Source organism: Scomber japonicus, chromosome 11, assembly GCF_027409825.1.
Source record: "Scomber japonicus isolate fScoJap1 chromosome 11, fScoJap1.pri, whole genome shotgun sequence".
NCBI lineage: Eukaryota > Metazoa > Chordata > Actinopteri > Scombriformes > Scombridae > Scomber > Scomber japonicus.
Genome location: NC_070588.1, coordinates 11,410,255 through 11,432,670, shown reverse-complemented (window position 1 = coordinate 11,432,670; position 22,416 = coordinate 11,410,255). Strand labels below are relative to the sequence as shown.

General features: G+C 37.4%; 2 protein-coding genes across 2 annotated transcripts; both read left to right on the top strand.

Annotated features, from left to right (window-relative positions):
* The first annotated feature begins 2,381 nt into the window (after window positions 1–2,381).
* LOC128367826 (histamine N-methyltransferase-like) lies at window positions 2,382–12,922 on the top strand. Its single transcript, XM_053328481.1, has 7 exons — window positions 2,382–2,422; window positions 4,039–4,185; window positions 6,601–6,653; window positions 7,571–7,678; window positions 10,133–10,263; window positions 10,457–10,550; window positions 11,912–12,922. Exons 2-7 carry the CDS (start codon window positions 4,049–4,051, stop codon window positions 12,271–12,273), a joined length of 885 nt encoding a protein of 294 aa, XP_053184456.1. The 5' UTR covers window positions 2,382–2,422; window positions 4,039–4,048; the 3' UTR covers window positions 12,274–12,922.
* Window positions 12,923–15,709: 2,787 nt separating this feature from the next.
* Window positions 15,710–21,894, top strand: LOC128367827 (histamine N-methyltransferase A-like). Its single transcript, XM_053328483.1, has 7 exons — window positions 15,710–15,821; window positions 15,920–16,062; window positions 17,457–17,509; window positions 18,308–18,415; window positions 19,267–19,397; window positions 19,711–19,804; window positions 21,336–21,894. The coding sequence occupies exons 2-7, from the start codon at window positions 15,929–15,931 to the stop codon at window positions 21,686–21,688; spliced, it is 873 nt and encodes a 290-aa protein (XP_053184458.1). The 5' UTR covers window positions 15,710–15,821; window positions 15,920–15,928; the 3' UTR covers window positions 21,689–21,894.
* Window positions 21,895–22,416: the final 522 nt, after the last annotated feature.

Below are 22,416 nucleotides of genomic sequence, written 5' to 3'. Positions count from 1 at the left end.
ATTTTTTAAATTTATTCAGTGAAATATTTGAACATCAACTGATTGGCACTACATTTTGTCACAACATGCATGACAATTAAATCATTGTTGGTGCACACATCGAAGGTGCTCAGTGTCGGCACTACATTTTACACATACACACAGAGGATTCATCCTAATTAAATTGTGATCCCTTAACTTTTCCTCAAGCATAAGGTTGAGGTTTGTGGCTTTGAAAAAAATGTTAAGCCAACTATTGGAAAAAACTTGGTGCACACAGTCATGACCCCCTCAGGGTGAATTACTTTGTTGATGTCTTGAAAACAAATGACTTTGACATCAGTCTTAGTGGTGCTTTGTGTTTGTTTAGCAAATGTTAACATGCTAAACTAGATACTGAACATAATAAACATTATACCTTTTCACAGTAACATTTCATTGTCATTGTGAGCATATTAGCATTCTGGCATTAGCATTTCATCCAAAGTATAGTTGTGCTTAATTACAGCCTCACAAAAACAGAAGGAAATATATTACTTCTGTGTACCACATTATTCTGTATAATTATACAAATAAAATGAAATATCGCTGTCTAGCAGCTGTGCCCCTGTGCAGATGCAGAGCAGTGGGTGTATGAGAGAGAGAGAGAAGGACAGACCGACAGTTATTTATTTTGTTTGTTTTGCAGAGAGTTAGGCAGAGTTATTCAAACTGGCTTTCTGCCTCATCAATTGCAAGAGGGAGTTCATAACAAAATGTGAAGCCTCGTAGAAAACTACTTTTCTGCCCACTGGCTTCTTGTCCTCTCAGTTTCAGGCACAATGTTCTTGATTATACAAAGACACAGCACTCTGTGATCTGGAATAGAGGTGGTACAATGAGAACAATGAGGTCTGATAGATAAGATGGTGCAAGCTCATGTAATTAATAAAAAGGACTTTGAAGTTCATTCTGGCTTGAATTTACAGCCAGTGGAGGGAGGACAAATTGATGTAATATGGTCAAGTTTATGTTCTGGCAGCAGTCTTTGTACCAGCTGAAAATGTAATGTTCAAAAAAAGTGGCAGAGAAATAAGATGTTACAATAAAAAAAAAAGAGTCTTAGTAGTAGACATTTTAACAGTCGCTTACAGCTGTTTACCCCTGTCAGTTTTAGGGGCCACACAAGAAAAACAAAGTCAGACGCAAATACGCTTGTCACATGAAACACTGTTTGTAGATTAGAGACATTTAATCATGAAAAAAAATATTTACACAGAACATTCATGGCACGGGCAGTGACAGACAAAGTCCCAAAAAAACAAGGTCAGTCAGTCTCAGTCTGACAAAACACTCCTTCCTGAATTCACTCTCCTGGATTAACTTCCTATCAGATGGGGTCTGTGGCATAATTACAGTCTAATTTGGTTTCTTGGCCTAATTCCTGTCTGTCTGACATTATAATAGCTGGGAAATCTGGGAGACATAGACAAGCCAAGAGACACAGTACTTCATTCTGTTTTACTGCAGTCTTGTTTTCATCCTAAACTGAACCTGCTTGGCTGTGAAAGCATATAAAATATCATATTCCTTATAGTTTGTTTTTCTTACAGTAGTGGCAGAGCATACACTATACAAATTAACTTCTAAAAAGGATCTTCCTGGGCACTGATCTCCATGGGAAATTACCACTTGCTGAGACTTGCAATGTTCTTTAGTTTGGTATTTCATCATAATAAATATGTCTGCTTTTATACTTGTCAAAGTTACATTTTCTTTGTGTACTGATGCAGAAGTGCAGTGTTGATATGCAACTATAATGTATATTTGACAAATGTAAAACTCACATGATGGATTACTCGTGTTGAGCAAGTTAGTATTGAGTTGACTTTTGTTGTAAAATGAATGGAAACAAATGGTAGCATATAACTTTATTTATATAATAAAACATACTTCATTATTACTTATAACTCCACTGGAGCTAATTATAACGCAGTGGCCCTTGTTATAGCCTTTGGGTATTTCTATAATATAAGGGTAGCCTATATTTCATAATTTTATTTAAAAAAATATTAACCTAAACTACCAAAACTGAACTCATAGGACTGGAAACTCACACCCAAATTCACTCACATATTTAGTTTAAACTTTTAACACAGATATGATCTTTCTAATGCTTGTTACTTTACTTTAGCAATCTTTTAAAACACAGCAAGTCAACCTATTTAATGGTAGCGTTATATTGTGAAAATATAGTCAACCTACGTATTAAACAAATTAATGTGGTTAGACATAATGATGGGCATTTAAGGACATCAAAGTCAGGTTTGATCATTGGGTCAATTTTATTGGGGGGGTTTCTCTGCCACCTTTGGCCTTCCTTACAGGGAAGCTGTAGCTGTCACCAGTGGGAGGGTTTTGAATCCAGCCTGCAGATATCTCCGGACGCGCCTCAGCACGACATGTAAGTGAAAAATGTCGACTTTTGTGTCCATCTGTCTACAGTAAATACACCTTATGCACAACGTATGCACAAGGAACAGCGTAAAAAACCGGTGCTGCTACCGAGCGAGCACCCACTTGTTTAATTTAATGAGCTGTACACGTGTGGAAGGCTTTTTGTTTCTGTTGTTTCCGCTACACAAAGAGACATTTTCTGAATACACATGTATCGCTTTGATGGTTGTAAAGGTGTAACATGTAGCGGCTTTAGCGTTGCTGTAGTCGACGACTACCTCCCACTGTAGAGTACGCCTTATAACATGAGGGGGTCTCGTTATATTTTGGGTGCGCAGCGAAAGGAAGAGATCTACGGAAGCCGAGAGAGGCCGTGCTTGGCAATCGTTTTTATAATGCCATAATCTTGATATCACAACTTAATTATGTCGTTACCGCAAGGAAATTAGCTTTGGTATCTCAGGATAATGAGATAATAAACCCATTATTAAGAAAACAAAAGATTATTTTCTCATATAACTTACAATGTTTATCAGAGATCAGGACTACTATGCCAGCATTAGTGAAGGGAGGAATAAAGCTCTCTGAAGCAGTGAATCATATGAAGCAATTCTGTTGAAAATGATTTGGATTTGGATTGTTTGGAAGGATTTGATCAAAATGGAGGCATCTACTCACCAACATCATAAAACTCACCGCTGTCATCCGTTTGTTTTCTGTCCTTACAAAGGATATTTAGCAATTACCTCAGAGCATAGATGGAGATAATAAGTCATTTGCTAATAAGTCTTAAAGTATGGAAGCCAAGAACAGTTTTAATGCTGCTATCGATAATACTCACCTTTACGGCTAATACCTTAACTAAATGAAGCTGGTTATACTGGTGTATTTTTACTGGTGATAGCTTCACTACATGAAGCTGATAACTTGTTTACTTACTCTGATACTTTAACTAGCCTACATGAAGCTAATAATCAATCAATCAATCAATCATTATATTGCGCCAAATCACAACAAAAGTCATCTCATTTTCCACATAGAGCAGGTGTAGACTGTACTATTTAGTTTAATTCAAAGAGACCCAACATTCCCCCATGAAGAAGCACTCTCGACAGCGGCAAGATTATAATACTTGTGTACTTTTACTGTGAAGCTGACTCTTAAAAAGGTATATTAATGCGTTATGATAAAACAAGCTTTGTTATGTCAAGATAATAAGATAATTAACGCATGATCTCAACATAACTGCATTCAAAAGTCATTGCCAGCACTGCTGTTTTCACTTCTGTAGAGGACAGCATGTGTGATTACTGGAAAATGAAAGGATGGCTTATGTTTTGAAAGTTGAAATAATAAACAGCCCGTAAATTACACTAATCAGTGCAAAAGTTAAAACGTCCTCTGTAGTCAGTTCTATAGTGGATTTCAATACAACAGAAATGACAGAAGGTTCCCTACAGTATCAAACATGCTGACTGTGTGGGAAGACGGTTTATACACTCCAGCAATCGTGTTTAACCAAAAATGAAACACAAATAGAAAGATAAAACACACACGCACACATATTTTGGAGATTATCGTTCTGAATAGCTGTTGTTGATAATATTTCCTTTTTTTTGCCAGATTATGTGCCATGGCATCTCCATTGAGGAGTCTGGTTTATGATGATAGCAGGTACCAGAAATCCTTCCAGCTTTTTCTGGAGCGTTCCTCCGAACATCAGTGTATGCAGGACTTCATCCACAATATCCTGCCAGACATTTTGGCCAGGTAATCTACACACACACACCTTTTATGAGTGATGGCACGCTGAGCACACTGTTGACAATAGAATAAATCATAGATAGTACACTTGTTACCAACAAAGCCTAGTAAGGAAAAATACATGAGCGCAATAGTGAAATGAATGAAGAGCTTAATGTTTTAGTAGTCTATAGTGTCAACATGCTGTCCTGGTCTTCACCCTGTATCTGAGAATTATTTTACTGCTTCATTTCTGGATGAATTCAGAATTGGCCTTAACACAAGCTTCCACCCACAAGAAACTGATTTACAAAAAGCCAAATATGTGTCAGAGTACACATACAGTTCATTTGGAAACAGTGTCTACATTAAAAGAGCGGTGACAAGTTTATTATTGACTGTAATACTCACTAAAATGTTTATGTGAAACAAAAAGAATATCAGCCAATATAGTGTAACCATATGTATTAAATCTCTAAAATAATATACCAGCTTCAAAAATTGAGTATTGGTCGGGCTCAAGTGAACATATAAGTCGTGATATGATATGGCAAACTTGTTAGTGATTAACTAGATCACCATAACCTTTAAACTATGGATAAGGCAGATTTCATTGTGTAAGCAGATTGGAAGAAAAGTAGCTGTAACATATAAGTGAACTTTAGAATGGCATGTAGGTGGATTTTCTTATCTTTTGACAGAGCCAGGCTAACTTTTTCCCCCTGTGACGGCTGCTGGGCGTAGCTCCATTTTTAGTTTAGTTTGATTTGTTACATTTATTTGTCACCAAGTGCAAATTTCCAATTAATAAAATGAATAAATATGGCTCCCAAACTGTAAAACTGTTCCCTCAACAATTCCTGGTGCAGGAAAAATAATATATTTGAAAAAAAGATGTAATCAGTGGGAGAGCGAAGAGTATGTACGCATTATCCTTTTAATCTTGAAAATTTGCGACCTCCCAGAAATGTGAAAAATTAAAAGCTTTTTTGAAGAGAGCAATACATTCTGGAGAACACGAGACAATTAAGCAACGTTGTGCAAATCACTCCACCTGCACTGTGTCTCAGTAGTTTGCTAAAAACCCGTGTGCCTAAGTGTCAGGTTGCTTAACTCTTCCCAATCCCAAAACAGAATATGTAAATATGTAAACTATGCTCCTCATTAATGTTTTGATCACACACATGTAGATAGATTAATAGTTAAACAGCATGAGTATGATTGTGAATGACTAAATGACTGAGGTGTTGGAAGCGAATGTCATGCTGCAGTCTGCTTCCTGTGACTGTCAGAAGCAGATCAGATATAATTCACAAGCAAATTAAAACTTCCAGCTGCATTCCTCTGGTTGCAGGCATAGATACTCCGAGATCAGAACCAACCAAGCAAAAAACTCATTTATTCCCATGGCAATAACTCAATTAAACAAGATGCCGTAACCATGGAGAGTCTGGGGAAATACATGGAGTTGGGGATGTGAAATACGTGGATACATAGGACATGTGCAGTATACTCACAATTTATTTTTTATCACAATTGTTGGTACACAGTTATTGACACGCGCTTTAAATTCCAGCCTGCACTGTGATGGCATTTATGATTGCTATAGATTATCTTGGTTTATTGTTGTTTTTGTGCTTTTACTGTGTCTAAATGTTCTGTGCCTTATGCCAAATTGCCTCTTGGAGAACAATAAAGACCGTGTAAAGTGAATTCAGACATTTTCTTCTAATAAATGTATCTCTAAAAAATGTGTAAAAAGCATTTCAACCATTTAGATTTGAATTGTGGAGCTAGGCTTCACAAACTGTGTTTAAAAATTTCTGAGTTCAAGATTTAGTGGGCGGGACTGAAAATAATAGTAACGCGGTGATGATTTGCATAAACCCACCCTTGCTGTTGTAGCGGTATAAATACATTCAGCACACACTACTACTACTAGAGTCTATAGTTAGCCAGTTAGCTGAGCTAGCCGCCGAGTTAGCCGCTGAGCTAGTAGCCGAGCTAGCAGCTGAGTTAGCAGCAGAAAGCCCTCAGACCTTGCGTCCATGTTTCGCGTAGAGGTGGTGACTTTGATTGACAGGTGACATTTGGTAGGGGCCGTGGTTTCAGCGAACTTGGCGGGCACACCCACAGCGTTTGGGAGCAGAGAAAGAGGCTGATTTTTACACAACTTTGAAGCCTAATATCATATATTTTAATCATTCAAATTTGGCAGGGTGGTTAACAACACACTTTTCTGTGGTATGCCAAACTCAGAACACATATTTATTCTTACTTTACATAGACTTCAAAGTTTTTTAAGTGTAAGTCTAGTGTTATTAAAAATCAGATGGTGGGTGATGGTGAGTTGACAGTAACAAGCCACAAACTGTGACCCACATGTGGCAGGTTGGAGGATGTGACATTTCAAGAAAACCCTTTTTTCTGCTCTGCCCTCAGCATCGGAGATGGAAAGTCCCACCTTAATGTCATTGGAGTTGGAAGCGGTGCTGGTAAGAACACATATTTTAGGACACTTTCACTGCTGAACTTATCTTATGTTCTTTGTGAAACAGTAAATAGCTGAGACCTCTGCGACAGACAGCTAAGGTGAGGAGGCGTCGTAACTGTTCCTACTGCTGGACTGTCATTTATGGCCACAGCAGTAAAAACCTTTACCCTTATTATCACTGTCAAGAGTTTGTATTTATCTGTGCAGTTGTCAGATTAATCTTTAACCTTTCATTGTAGACAAAGTGACCTCACCAGTCTGTGGTTTTACTGCACTCTGTTTCTAATTCTCTTGATACAGCAAGGTGAATTTGTTCCTGAGCAAACCTACTACATGCCCACAAATGCTATTACCCTTCAGTTATGTCAAAGCAAAGCTTTTTAATTTACCTGAGCTGACATGTTAGTATCATAATCGAACAATGTTACAAATTCTCTAATGGATTGTAAAATCCATTAGAATGACTACAGACTCCGCCGCAAGGTATTATTCAATCTAATCAGAGGAATTTGGCGCCTGTGCACATCAGCCTCTTTGTTTAAATGTACTTTATACATGGCAACTTGTCAGCTTCAATAAGAACAAGAACAAAATCTCTTGCTTGTGGCTAAAGGTTTTGAAATGAATATCAAAGTGATAACTCTCCTTTTTCTGAGATTGTAGACAATTATAAAATGTATCATTTCCTGCTCAATTGATAGGAAATATTTGCTGTTTCCTGTTTGAATCGGCTGCACAGTTAATATCGGAGCATTGTGATGATATGCAGGTTGCCTAATTATACAAGCAATTTGTGTCTCTCTCAGTTTGTCTGAATGCTATCGAATGGTTTGGGTACTGCGGGGAAATTAGGTCAAAATTTAATTTCCATGAAATAGGTGGCTTTCAATATTGAAAAGTCTGTGCTGGTGCCTTTAGGTGAGATCGACCTAGAGATGTTCTCTGAGCTCTGTCTGAAGCACCCAGGGGTGACAGTGGATAACGAGGTGGTGGAGCCCAGCAGTCAGCAGCTACACAACTACAGAGGTACAGTCTTTATTGGCACGCAGCTGTCTCTCATACCACAAATACTGTATCTGTATATTCACTTGCCCCCAGAAATATTTCTCAATTATCAGCAAATAACTGCTTTTAATTGTATTTTTTTTAAATGCTGAGGATACAGTTCAAGTCAGCTTAACCACTAATACATAGATAATACAGTAAATCATGTGTTCGTAGGGTGATGGTCCATTCATGAACAGATTCAAGCCCTCATGTTAGCAAGTATCCACCCATCAGAAGTATGTTTGTGCTTTCAGGGTTTTTCTGTTGATGCAGTTTGGGTTTGGCTGCATTCTGTTCAGCTTACCCTCTGTTGACACACATCTTTGCTGTGAGTGAGTGTGTAAAAAAGCATGTTGTGGAGTGTGTTGAAATCTTTTGTAGTTTCCAGACTTGCTTGTACTTGCCTCTTTTGAATCAGCAGTTCACAGAAGGGGCAGGGCTGAGTTGGTTTGCATGAATGAGCTGAAATTAAACAATTTAGTAAGCAGTAATTCATTATTAAATGTAAACCCAGATGGTGTTGCAGGATGTTTACAGTTGTTATTTATAGAGATTATTTTTTGCCTGACCAAGTCATGTATAATAATATAATAATTACAAACACTCATCATGACTCATTGCTTTCAGTCACACCCAGACAAGGCAGAGTTAAAGATTTGATAAGTTCTACATTATCTTAAGCCTGCTGTCATATCTCTGTCAACACATGCTTTAGAAATACGCCATATTCTTACCTTCACTCTTCCTCCTTCTGTGAAAGCTTGTTCTATGGTGGTTTTTGTTATACATTTTTGGAGCAGTTTTGACCAAGACTGTGTTGAAACAGAAATGTAAATCTTAAGAGACCATCCTGTTATTAAGATCAAACAAAAACCCTAAAATAATGTTTTAAAATAACACAGGGAAAAATTGACTCTAGTATTCTACATTCTGCATCATTTCCTCTATGTCAGTTTTCAGTGTTCCCACACAAGATCTGGCAGACTGAAGCTTAGGACTGAAACTTTAAATGACTCCATGACCGACAGTTTGATTGTAAAGCAATGACACAGGCTGACAGTAAAGTAATCTATTTGAGTCTTATGTGTATACTGTACTTACAGAACTATTGACATTTTAATTTTTCATGTTTTATTGTCTTAAAACTAGGGCTGTCAGCGTTAACGCATTAATCGCGATTAGATTAATGCAATCCATAATGCGTTAATTTTTTTTAATCGTATTTTAATTTTGCAAGCCTTTTTGTCCCTTCTACTCACCCGTAGACGGCTCCTCTAGCTGTAGCGCTATGCTTTGAAGCGGCCTCCTGCTAGTAAACCTACCGCGGTAATGGAAAGTAAGAGAGCTACTGGACTTTTGAACGGCTTGTTTAACTTTAAAAAACTTTGAGACGGTTCAGTTGACAAGTCAAAAGTAAAATGCAACCTGTGTCAAACGGAGTTTAACTACTACCGGAGTAAGTCGAGTTTGAGTTAGCACCTCCACGCTAAACACCCAGGTGCAGCCAAGCGAGCCTCAGCTCCACCAAAGGACCACTTTGGAGTGTGGGAGTCGCAGCAGAGCCGTGATTGATTCCCAGTTTAAACACTTTGGTAAGAAATGCTTTACATTATGGGCTTCAAACTGCCTTGAAATGTAAAATAACAGGATTTCAAACATGCAATTCAAAACGCGATTAATCACAATTAACTATGGAAATTCTGCGATTAATCTCGATTAAAAAAATTAATCGTTTGACAGCCCTACATAAAACATGTAATCAAAGTGGATTTACTCTAACTTAAATTTGATAAAATAGATAATACTTCAGAAGTATTCACCTCCTCGAAGGCAGTAGTTAGTAGATGCTTATTTGGCAGCAATACTATGCATGATGCTGCAATTTTTTTATACATGAAAATATTATTAAAGATATATTGTGCAACATGTACAACTTTAAGGTTTAAACGTACAATTCATAATTTAATTGTAATGTGTTACTGTTCTTTCTCAGCTTATTTATCTTCACAGAATACTTAGTAGAAGAAAAAGCATCATGCACTCCCTGGTGTTTGTGCCAAGTGGTATCAATTAGTTTTATTTAGGTGTGATAAATAAAGATAAACGAGTTGTGTTTATCTTGATAGCTGAGGTGCAAATTAAACAAAATTGTTCCCAACAATGTGACAAGTGTTAACTGCAATTATTGTAGCCTAAAATAAAAACAGCTTTGTAAAGAGCAAAGTCTCATCTCCACTTTATGTCAACATTACTCTAAAATACTTAACATGTTAGATAATAATGCAGAGTGTTTCCTGAGATTAAAATACAGATACATGTAATTCACACAAAGCTGCATGCAATCAATACAGATTCAGACTTTTTGACATAACACAGATCATACAATAATGAATCATGACCTATAACTGTCCTTTTTGTTGTCCATTGATGCAGTTTTGGTGTCAAAGAAACCAGGTTTAGATCACATCACATTTAACTGGAACAAGATGACCGCCTCTGAGTTCGAGGAGCAGTGGAAAGCAAACAAGATAACGAAGAAGGCTGACTTCATTCACATGATCCAGGTTGGTGCTGGTGCTGATGCTGATGCTCCTGTGCTTCTGGCCCACAAACTCTAATCATGACACATCTAGGTCATATTCATTCGGTGACGCTCCACGGCAATTAATCCCATTAGAACTTCTGTCTACCATAGCGTTATAATTAGGTGCTCTATGATTCCAGTTACCAGCTCATTATCTGTGATGAAATCGACAGATGCTGTACTATGTGAAGGATCCTGAAGCTACCATCAGATTCTTTCAAAGTCTCCTCGACAAGAACGGGAAGCTTCTTATTATTCTAGTGTCTGGTAAGTGGATAGATCTAATCTCTCGTCATGATTTTTTTTTTCTTCTCTCTGATGTATGTGGGGTGTGATACGAGGTTATTCATGCTATATATAGTCAGCATACTTATTAGTCATACATCCTTATAGGGACAAAAACCAGTTTAAAGCTGGAGTATGGGACTTTTACATATAAATGAATATCCGTTGCATTCAAGTGCATGACAAATGAGTTTACACAATGTTGATTAAGGCTATCACCGCCAGATAAATCTCCCTGTATTTATGGTATGACAGTCCCATGCTGGCACACTGATGGTGATGCGTTTTATTTCAACCAGCAATTATTGATTTCTCTTAGATTTGCTGGGAAATTTACGTTATGTTCAGCATCCTGACGAGTGCTCTACCCTTGGGTATCTTTGTCAGACCACAAAGCATACTGGCTATCCATGGCTCAAAGCTGTTGTAATTTTCACCATAGGACTGTTAATATATCACTGTATTATGTTTTGATATTTGTTTAGATGAGGAAGTACCCATTTAGACTCACAGTGTTTGGTCCCATTATCCAAAAAATTTAGATATTCGCTCTGATGTTTTCAGAGCTGTGTCAACAGTGCTTTTGCAATTACTGTCACTGCCAGATCAGGGCAACAAAAGTTTCACACTGCAGCTTTAACTATTTATCTCAGTGAAGACAAAGATTATTCAGGTATACAATGCACATGGACAAAGGTGGAAAAATAAGTTATTTAAACTTATTTTTGTCTGTTTTTTGCTAAGTTCAGTAAGACCCTCTGCATTCGCTGCTGAGAGGAAAGTGCACATATCCAACAATGCAAACTGACTGAAATATCTCAACTATTGTTTGGATTACCAAGAAATCACATCAATGAGATGGACTGGCAAAAAAAAAAAAAAGACATATATTGATACAATGACTTTAGTTTTTCTTCTAGTGGCACTATGAGGTTGGCATATGTGGTTTTGAGTGAAATGTCTCAACAACTATTGATGGATTGATCTGTGATTTGGTACTCTGTTGCATTGGCATCCATGTTGCATTATTGTTGAATTTAATAATTTTGGTGATCCAAAATCCAATACTTTTGTTTTACCAAATACATACAAATTAAACAACACCCCCGAAAGACTCTACTTTGTGTTTAGCACCAATTAGCAAACACATTGTGTTGTGACATTATTAGCAGAAAGCTTTTTTTTCAGTTTTGGAATTTTTGAGAACACTATTAGATAAATTTCATACTCAATTCAGACACTAAAATGAAATGGCCAGTGAAAAAGGGTAAAACAATAGTGCACTATACAGTAAACAGGGAGAGATTTCAGACTCAGCCTTGTCTTCATTGCATCTATTTCAGGCGAGAGTGGTTGGGGAAAGCTGTGGCGGAAATACAGGAACCAGCTCTGTAACTCAGAATTGAGTCAGTGTGTGACCACTGGAGACATCAAAAGCTTCCTGGACTCCAAGGGAGTGAGCTACAAGAGCTACGAGCTGCCATCTCAAATGGATATCACCGAGTGTTTCACAGAGGGGGATGAGAAGGGAGAGCTGCTGCTTGATTTTCTCACTGAAGTGCTGGACTTCAATAAGGTGGCCCCACCTGAGTTGAAAACTGGTGTGTTGGAGTTACTTCGGCACCCAGATTGTAGTGTGCAGTCTGAAGGCAAAGTCATCTTTAACAACAACCTTGGAGTGATAGTCTTAGATTCACTCAATTAAAAGCAGGCTGTTAATGTAATGAATGTACAATGTGCAGTAGGTTTAAATAATGTTGCTGCTGAAATAGTTTTAAAGCTAATGTAATTGACTGTATTTAATTAAAATGCTTTTTGCCTATGGAGTAAATGCATTACATGATTAGTTGGGATTTTGTCAATATTAGTTTTGACCATATACAGTATGATTTCTACAAGTACAGTTACATTGTTTTTATGGCAGTATTATACATTAGCTGTATATAATCTTTTATGCCTGTGCAAAGTCAAAATGGCTCAAATGTCATTTTCTTTTCTAAACCCATTTTTGTTTCATTGCTGATGATTTAGTGAAATTCTCCCTTAAATGTGAAGATCAGTTTTAATCAGATTCAGACGTCAGATTCACATTTTACCATCGTATAATTTTTTAATGGGCTACAGTTGGCAGGCTTTGCTACTAACCCCATTACACTGCTGCTCTCATTTGATTATATTACTTTAGAAATATAAAAATAAATGGAAAATTGAACATTTAATTTTCTTCCATGGAGGTTGAGCTGTTAGAGTATTTGGATTTTATATCTTTGCTTTGCAGTGTTATACATTTGTACATGTACATTTGCATCCATGAGAGAACTTGACTTGACAAATTAAATATGTGGGCATGCTTACACTGGCTTATTTATTTTGTGTAGAATAGTTGTGAAATTAACACTTGAAAAAGGAAGTAAAGACAGTTCTTTATTTACTAGTACAGTATCACTTCCATATGAATCTTTCTTAAAATACATAGAAATTACTGTAATACAAGCTACTGTTCCAACTTCAGTTTTTCTTAGTCAGGCATTTGGAGAAAGAACTGCTGACAAAATTGAATGGAGGATTGGGTAATGCTTCTTACCACATACAATTAAACAACATCAACCAACTAATCAAATGAAATTGCAGTCTGACAATCCAAGTTATCACAACTGTATAACTTGTATGAGAGGTGAATATATTATGATATATGCAATATACTGGTCAGATAAACATAGGCAGCATAGTAGCAGCTGTTCAGGGTTTGTCTGTCACCAGATTAGTTATTACTGACATAGCTGAGGCGTTGGCACCATCTTCAGGGCAGCATTAGTAACTGTAATATCCAGGAATGGGCACATCGGGGGTACAGGAATAGTGCAGATTGAACTGTTGGAAGGAGATCAGTGACACAACCCAATAAGGCCAGGATGTAATTATTACATTTTATAATAAATCATCAAATCAGCAGGATATGTTGAGTTATATGTTTTTGGGTTGTCACCTGTATTTAAAAAGGTTAATAAATCAATAAATGGTTCTTATCTACAACTGTGAAAGTTAAAATGTTTTGTTGTCAAGGAGACCATTGGAAGGATTTTCCTGATAAATTAGAAAATAACTAATGGCACTTTTCCACTATACATTCCTAGCACGGCTCGGCTCGACTTGACTTGGTTTATTTTGCATTTCCAACAGGGATAGTACCTGGTACCTGGTACTTTTTTAGTACCTGCTCTGCCGAGGTTCCAAGCGAGCACAGAGTGTTATTCTCATTTCTTGCTGAAGAATAATGCATATTTAAGGATACATTTTTGATATTCTAGATGTTCTTCTTGTCGACAAATGAAGAGACCAACACAATCAATAAACTGACCCTTTAAATATTGCTCATGTAGCCTTAGCCTGATTCCTCTGTTTGTTAAAGCTTTTAAAAACATCAGTGAGTCACATCAGTGCACTGGAGGACGTGTTACTTCAATATGGACTTGAGTACTGTCCTGCTGTTATAAATAACTCACCTGCCTTATCTCTTATATGTGCAGACCAGAACATTCTAAAAAGTATAACTTTTTTTTAAAAATTCAGAGTTGGATGACCCTTTAGACGGGCCAATTTCAGTATCAGGTCCAGCAGATGTTGAAGGCTCTCATTGGGAGAGTTTTTGATAATATATGGACAGTTGTGTACAGATGTGCAGTATGTGGATAAACACATTACCACTTAGCAGCAAGATGGAGTCCATAATTCATCTAACCAGCATGTGTTTGAACTGTAGGAGGAGAAGCTCCCAGTAGCCATTTATTCATAGCACAGCTGCAGCAGTAAGCGTTTAACTGACAGCTGTAATCTGATTGAAAGTGCTTACATAGGTTGCTTTCAGACACACTTTATAGATGTATTTGGTGCTGGCAGACTGTGATGCCATAACAATTGACTCACATTTTACATATGAATTCTTGTTGCACAACTTAATTCAAATCCGTCTCTCACCTCTCATTTTAAAGACCAGTGGTCCATAAAGCCTCTTCTCTGTATGAAAATACTTGTGGAATCCAGTGTGCTATTCTCATTCCACAGCATTGTGCAGGAGGTGAAGAAGTTTTACTTTGCCACATGAGAAAAGGTTTATTCTGCTATCAATGGGCATTGCAATTCAAAACCATGTATCAAAAGCAACAAGACTGCAGTCATGCTGAGGCTGTACTTTGGCACAGTGGTGCTTTGACCTAAATGCTTACACAATTTGGTTTAATATGTTAGTATGCTAACATTTGGAAAGTAACACTAAACTGAGGTATGTCATTAGTTTAACTCAAGTATTGGACAAACTGAATTTTGACCAGAAAATTATGCCAAAAGAAAAATTCTTACAGATATTGAGATATTTCAGTGTGCACCAAAGTGTCAGGAATGGGGAGTAGAGTGGGTAGACCCAAATGCAGAGAATGCTGACCAAAGCTGAAGAATAGGTCTTTATTTAAACTTAACCAAACAGGCAAGACCAAAACACGTACGAATCAAACAGATGCAAAGGATAAGCACAGAGGCAAGTTAACACAGGAAAGTACAACAGGGACTCAGACAATGACTAAACTGAAAACCAAAATCTATATGGGGTGATTACAAACAGGACACAGGTGTAACGCATGAGGAAATCGACTAAGGCGGGAAAATACAGGAAGTAAAACTAACTACACACACAAGGAGAACATCTCTTTCAAAATAAGACGAACTAAAACACAACAGAAACAACAGACAGGATGTGACACAAAGTGACTAAAAAGCTGGCCTGCAGCTGTTTACTAATGAGATATATGTCTTATTATTGTGTAAGTATCCATAGTAACCATGAAATACTGCAGATTATGCTTGCCAAGTCTTTCATTACATAAAAATGTCAACTTCAGGAAATACAGTTAAAGTTAAACAAATGATAATTATACTAAATGTTATATTTGCTTTAAGTTTATACATTATTATACATTTGAAACAAACTTTTGTTGAGGTTACTGCAATACGACTAATGATTAGGCTGGTTTGCTAATAGCTACTGCAATACATCTAAGGATAGGAATTTGACAGCACAGCTATTGTTGGTTCTGCTCTGAAGGCAAACTTCATCTCCCGGGAGTTACGTAACAGAAACTCATGGGAAGGGAGCCAGCCAGCCTGTGAGTGAGTGAGAGGGGAGAGTAATTCAGCTCTGCAGCTTAAGAGAGTGGGACAGCAATAATCAACTCTTTGCCTGTTATTCTCAAGATATTCAAGGTAATTGGTAATACGTGACAATATACCATTGATTTTTAACTAAGTGATGGAAAGTTTGGTCAATCATGATTGCTGTTCATTTGATTATTGCATTGCAGGACTCAGTCATGACTGCAGAAGAAAAGCAAACTTGTTATGAAGGTGGTTATGTCCAAAGCTTTCAGTTCTACCTGGAGCACTCAGGGGAGCACAAGGCCATTCTTCAGTGGGTCCAAAACATCCTGCCAGGAGAATTCAAAAGGTACAAAGAGAAAGGCTGAAAGGGCCACATTGCACTTTATTTTTAACCTTTAAACTGTTACTATATAACACTTATCTAGACCCAGTAGAGCTTGTGTGTGGTTGGACTGAGGTGCCATACCATCATCCATGGCTGTCAGTCATTGACCACTAAGCCTCTACCTTCATAATATCGTGATTTTAAAAGCCCCCCGTTGTCTCTTGGTTTTTTGCATAGATTAAATTACTCTTTTTGGTTGATTATTAACTAAGTTTGGATCGCTCTCACAGTAAAGTGACCAGTGTAGTTAGTTGTTGTCAACTCCACCTGTTTCATTCAGTCTCTCCTCTGTTCACACACACACACACACACACACACGCACACACACACACACACACACACACACACACACTGCGGTCAGTCAACCATAAACGACGGCAAAACGCAGTGGAGACTGTTTATTTATGTTATTTACCTAATTTAGGAGCAATTGTTTCATTTCAGCTCAGGGTGAGTGTCTACTGTACAGTGCTGTCATGTATGTTCGGGCTAAGTTTCTCCTGTTTCACGACGGGCGGGGCTGAGCGTTCTGTGCACGCGCGTGTGCCACTCACGGTCCATCGCGATGTTTCACTGTGGACATCGTATGCCAATTTTGTTGACACCGCCCAACCCCAATTGTATTCTTCTCCATGGCTTTATGTGCAGATTGAAAGAATGGTATATCATTAGCTTTGACTGACTGAGCTCTGGTAATAATTACCTTAGAAGTAATAAGATGTCATTTCAAAAACTGATCAGACTACCTTCAATCAACCCCTTTACACAGCAGGTACTTTGACTTGTCACAGCAAGAAAAGCACAGGTGGAATGAATTACATAATTAATGGCAGCATACACTTGAGCCAGAGTTTCTGATATTGTGCTCACTTGCTGGGATGATTAATGGAATGGAGCCATCATCATTGTTGTTATTTTTCTGCTTTGTCATGTCAAACTGTCTGCTGTGAAAAATGTCTATTTCATGCTGACACAAAGTAGCACTAACTCAATTACAATTCCCTTATCATTGGTCAAAAGTCCATTTTTTTGACCATGTGCTTGTTTATCGTGTTCAAACAAACACGATAATGCTGATCATTTTGGCATGAAATTCTGTTTACATTTCTAAGTTTCAACCAACAGAAACTCACAAATAGTAGAGTTTTGATTTGTTGACTAAATTATTATTAGATTGTTTTTATTATTATAGAGTTTTTAAGACAAAAATAACAACAATCAAGAAATTGAAATTATTGGTATTAATCCACAATATGATTATTATGTGCTACATGGTAATATACACTATATAATGTATATATTTTTACCTTTTCAACTTTCAACAACTCAAGATTGTCTCTGGTGTGTTGATGCAGAATTGGAGCAGGTAAAAGCAGCCTGGATGTCCTTGGTGTTGGAAGTGGTGGAGGTATGTGATCACTGTTGTATGAACACATGTTGAGGTTGCTTCAGCCTACATTTCTTTAGAGTAATTCACATGATAGCAAAGAGTGCTAGAGTTAGCACCAGTGTGTACTTTATGTGCAGTGTATAGTTTAGAAGCAGATTTCTTGAAAAACTAGACTGCAATTCTACCCTGTTCAATATATGAACATAATTATGACATTAAGAGTTCATCACATTAGAATTCAATTTCCCCTGAGTGGAATATACTGTAATCATGAACCACACACACCTACTTATATTAAATACCCTATTTAATAGATACCCAGGGATGATCAATTCATTAAAGATGAATCATAAATGTAAAAGATACACCTGCATGGTTTTATTGCAGCAGGTTTCTAGTTGAAGATTTAGGATTGGTGGCAGAGAAACTCAGCCTGTAATGTTGTGTGAAATGGGTGCATGCAAACCAAAAGGGCTCTTCTTAAACTGCTCTACCTGTTCATTGTAAGGGTGCAATAATGAGAAATCACAACGACTGACAGTATGAGTCAAGGCATTGATGGGTTATATGAGGACAATTTAGTCAAAGCTCTTGCAGTTTGTACCAGACCCCACTGGAGGTCGATGTAGGCCATAGATTACACTGACTATTGCTCTGCACAGTAGCAACATTAAATGTCACTGTTAATGTCCAAAATGATAAGACTGTGGAGCAAAGACACTACAACTAATTCACGTTGGTGCATAATGTTTTCACATTGGAGCAGCATTACACTGAGCTATTGAAAAATTACATGATTTTCTGGTTTTATTGCAGGGCAGTTAGATGTCCAGATACTGTCTCTTCTGCAGTCTACATGCCCTACTGTTCCCATCTCTTCTGATATTGTGGAGGGCAGCACTGAACTCGTGGACAACTTCAAAGGTAACATACAGACAGACCACCAGGAACTTAAGTAGTTTTATTTCATTACGTTTAGGTCAGATTTTTCTCTTTTGTCTCTTCTTCTCCTTCTTTTACTAGTAGTTGTAGCAGTACAGTGGTAGTAGTAATAGGTGTAGTACTTTTTGCTAGATAGCTTAGTCTTTAAATACTAACCTACACACACAGAATTACCTACTGTATAATTACATATGTAACATCTTACAGGCCACATATACAAGTTACAAACCCATTTAGTATGCCATACATTTTTAACTTTTGTGTTGTTGTTGTTGTATTTGATTGCTACATTATATGGATGTATATTTCTAATTGATTAAGTTAGTTAGATTAGTTAGCTTGATTAAAAGCTACATTTAGTTAGAAAATATTTTACACTGTAAATTTACACTGTTTGTTAATTATGTAGACAGAAACAATCTTTTTTAAATCTGGTAGTAGCTGTTTTTATCTGCAATCATATGTGGGCAACAGATCTGATGCTGAGATGTCTTTTGTTGTGACTTTCATTTGAACACACAGATGAAAATGTACCAGTCATTGCATAATGTCCTTCTCAGGATCCACACATCATCAGTCATTGCTGCTCAAGCCCAGGCTGAAATCAAAGCTCTTCCTTTCTACGCTTCTGCAATTGTTTTTGATCAGAACACCAACAGTACTACCCACAGAGTCAATGGTTAAGCTTTGTTTTATTAATGGATTGGAGCAGCAATACTTTGTATTGGTTCTGTGTCATAGTATGTGCTTTGGTCATGGTTTGTCATATGAAATGTTGTGATATACTAAATCTCAATCTGCTTTCTTTGTTCTTTTTTATGTCCGACTGAAAGCTTTGGTAGCAAAGACTGCCAACCTTCAGAAGATCCCATTTGTTTGGCATTTCATGAGAAGTGAGGAGTATGAGAAGCAAGTCAAAGCAAAGGGAGACATGAAGAGATTTGACTTCATAAACATGATTCAGGTATGATGACTTTGCTTTGTGGATATTTAATTTTGCATTCATTTTCTGGCCTCTGGACTTTGCATATTCTCTATGTTCATCTGGGTGATCTTATGCAAGCGAGATGGTGTAAAGAGTAGTTTGTAGAATGTGAGTTTCTTATTCTGTGTTAGCACTCAGATTAATTTAGCTCCACCTTAAACCTTGCACACTTGTACTATGAATAATTATATATCCTCCAATATAAGACTTCAAACTGTGTGCTTTCATGAATGCAAATATCAATACGAAAGGTTAAATTCATTTTGATTTTCCACAACTCCCTGCTTGACAGATGCTCTACCATGTGGATGACCTCGCCGAAACAGTCAGTTTCTACCAAAGCCTTCTGAAAGAAAACGGCAGGCTTATGATCGTCATTGAAGCAGGTATAAAGCTTGACTTTAACTCAACGAGTGCCACGTTCAGATTTATATTGTAATAACTTGTTATGCTTTTCATAGAATTACTGTAAAGCTAAAAGAAATGCTGTAGCTCTTTTTCCAACTAATCTTTCTTTCCTTTTAATCTATACTGGAGAGCACATTTATCAATGCTGATACTTATTTATTTCTCTTTGTGCTGGAACCCATTAAGAACCCATTACATGCTGTACATGAACTGAAAATGAAATGAACAGGTTTTATAAAAGGTTTGATACATATTATTACTCGGCTGAATGCAACAGTGTTTTGAAAAACATCTCCACTGTCAGGGTCAATAGGCTCTTACTCAACTCCAAAGACATGAATTGTCACTGTTAACAAGGCCACTGGAGCAAATGGCATTTCTGCATTTGTATTGAAATATGTGAAGAGGAATTGACATCTTCCTGGTGCTTCTTTCAGAGGTCTGCAGACTTTAACAGTGTACCAGCAACCAGTAATCATGGCTGCCCTCAAGAAATCCTGTCCTAAAGAAAATAATGAGACTATTGCTTTGACCCCTGTGGTGATGAAATGTGTAGAAATAATTATGGTGAGAAAGCTGCTGTCTGAGGTTGGCCCACAGTAAGACCATACCAGTTTACAAACAGATACTGCAGAGGAACTAATGATCAGTAGTATAGTTCATGTGGTCACTGAACATTTGGAGAATCCCAAGGCCTATGTAAGACTACTATTTGTTGATCCACTTCACCTTGCAGCTCTACATATTACTCAACACACTGAATCAGCTCAATGATAACCCATTCATCATTTAGTGGTATCATTTATTCCTTACCAAGCATCTCTGGTATGTCAGCATGACCATGACCATGCAGCAGTAGAGAGCCTCCTACACCATGATATCTCTTCATGGTTTGGTCACTTGATAGTACAGTTACAGGCTCAGATTACCTGATTTATACAGACAGCCTTGAAAATCCTGGGAGTCTATCAACATCCCAGTCCTCGGGCTATTTTTCAACACATCATCATCACACAGGCCCAAAACAGTCATCTCAGACCCAACTCATGTGCTCCACCCCAAGTATCAGTTCTTCCCCTCAAGCAGAGACTACAGGGTTCCCCTAAGCAAGCACCACGATTTCAAATATTCCTTTGTCCCCGTCTATTAAAGCCATAAACACCACCTAGACTGAAATATGTGTATGCTGTTGCTGTCGAGCAACTGATGGATGAATGTATTTGTTTGTTTTTTTTACTGTTGTTTTGCTCTGATTCTATACTGCAGACACTGCGATATCCAAGGCAAATTCCCCACAGGAACAATAAAGTCTAGCTTATTTTAGAAACAGTTCCTCCTTTAGTTTTGTTTTTGTAAAAAATATTCAGAAGATTTCCAACAAAAAACTGCTGTATTGAGGATTGTTGAGGCTGCCAGACAGTTTACTGATATATATGTACAGAAGGTGGTTCAATATTGTCAAAATATTTTATCTGGAATTAATACATTTCTTATTCTCGTACAATCCAGTGAAAGGTGGCTGGGACACACTGTGGCGCACTTACCAGAAGGAGCTCTGCACTGATGTCGCCCCAGTGTACCGTTCATCAGGAGATGTTGTAGACTGCCTGAAAAAACACGGCCTGAAATATGAGGAGCATGTCATCCCCAACACCTTTGACATCACTGAGTGCTTCGATCCAAGCAGTAAGATTGGCGAATGTCTGCTAAATTTCATGACAGTCCAAGATCACTTCCACCAGTCCTTCACTCCGGAGATCAGAGCAGGCATCTTAGACCTTCTCAGAAACAAGTGCAGCACTGAAAAAGACGGCAAGATATTCTTCGACAGCACTTTGAGCTGCATACTTGTTTACGCTTGAATGTGTCCAATGGAAAAATGTTAAGACATTTTAATTTTTCTCCTTAAATTCACTTCACTATTTGATCAAAAGTACAGTATATTTGCCTGTTGCTTGGATTAGATTTACCAGTTGAAGTGGTTTTCTGTATCTTAATCCTGTATTCAACAAACTCAGTTACTTTGTATGTTGACCAAATTAAGAATGAAAATAAATAATTTGCTATATATCTCTGCCACAGACTGTTCATGCTTTGCAAAACTTATCTTTGGAAAATCAACTATATCCAAAACATATATTAAAATTGTATGAATTTCCTGGAACCTCAGTTCTAACACAAAAAGCAGTTTGGTTTTAAGTTATGGTGAAAAGCAGTTGCTCTGAGTCATAAAACACACTAAGTTGTGTGTACACCCCACTCAGGGTGTACTAGGTGCAAAATGTTTTATTTGCTCCACTCAGACAGCCTGGTGGAAGACACTCAAAATTAGCGAATCACAGTTGACCATCTTGAAACTTCACTGTTGGTGGATGTCTCCACCATCTATTTCATTTATCTCATTTTAAAGACCTAATTCAGAGGTATGTGGTCAGAGTGAATAACCTTCTCCTATACCGACAAATTAAACAATTAATACAAAATATTCTACATCCACCAAATTTCTTAATCTTTTTTTTTTTTTTTTTTTTTTAACTCCAGTATTGATAACAGCATCCACCTGCCAACTGCTAAATGGAAAAGTGATTTA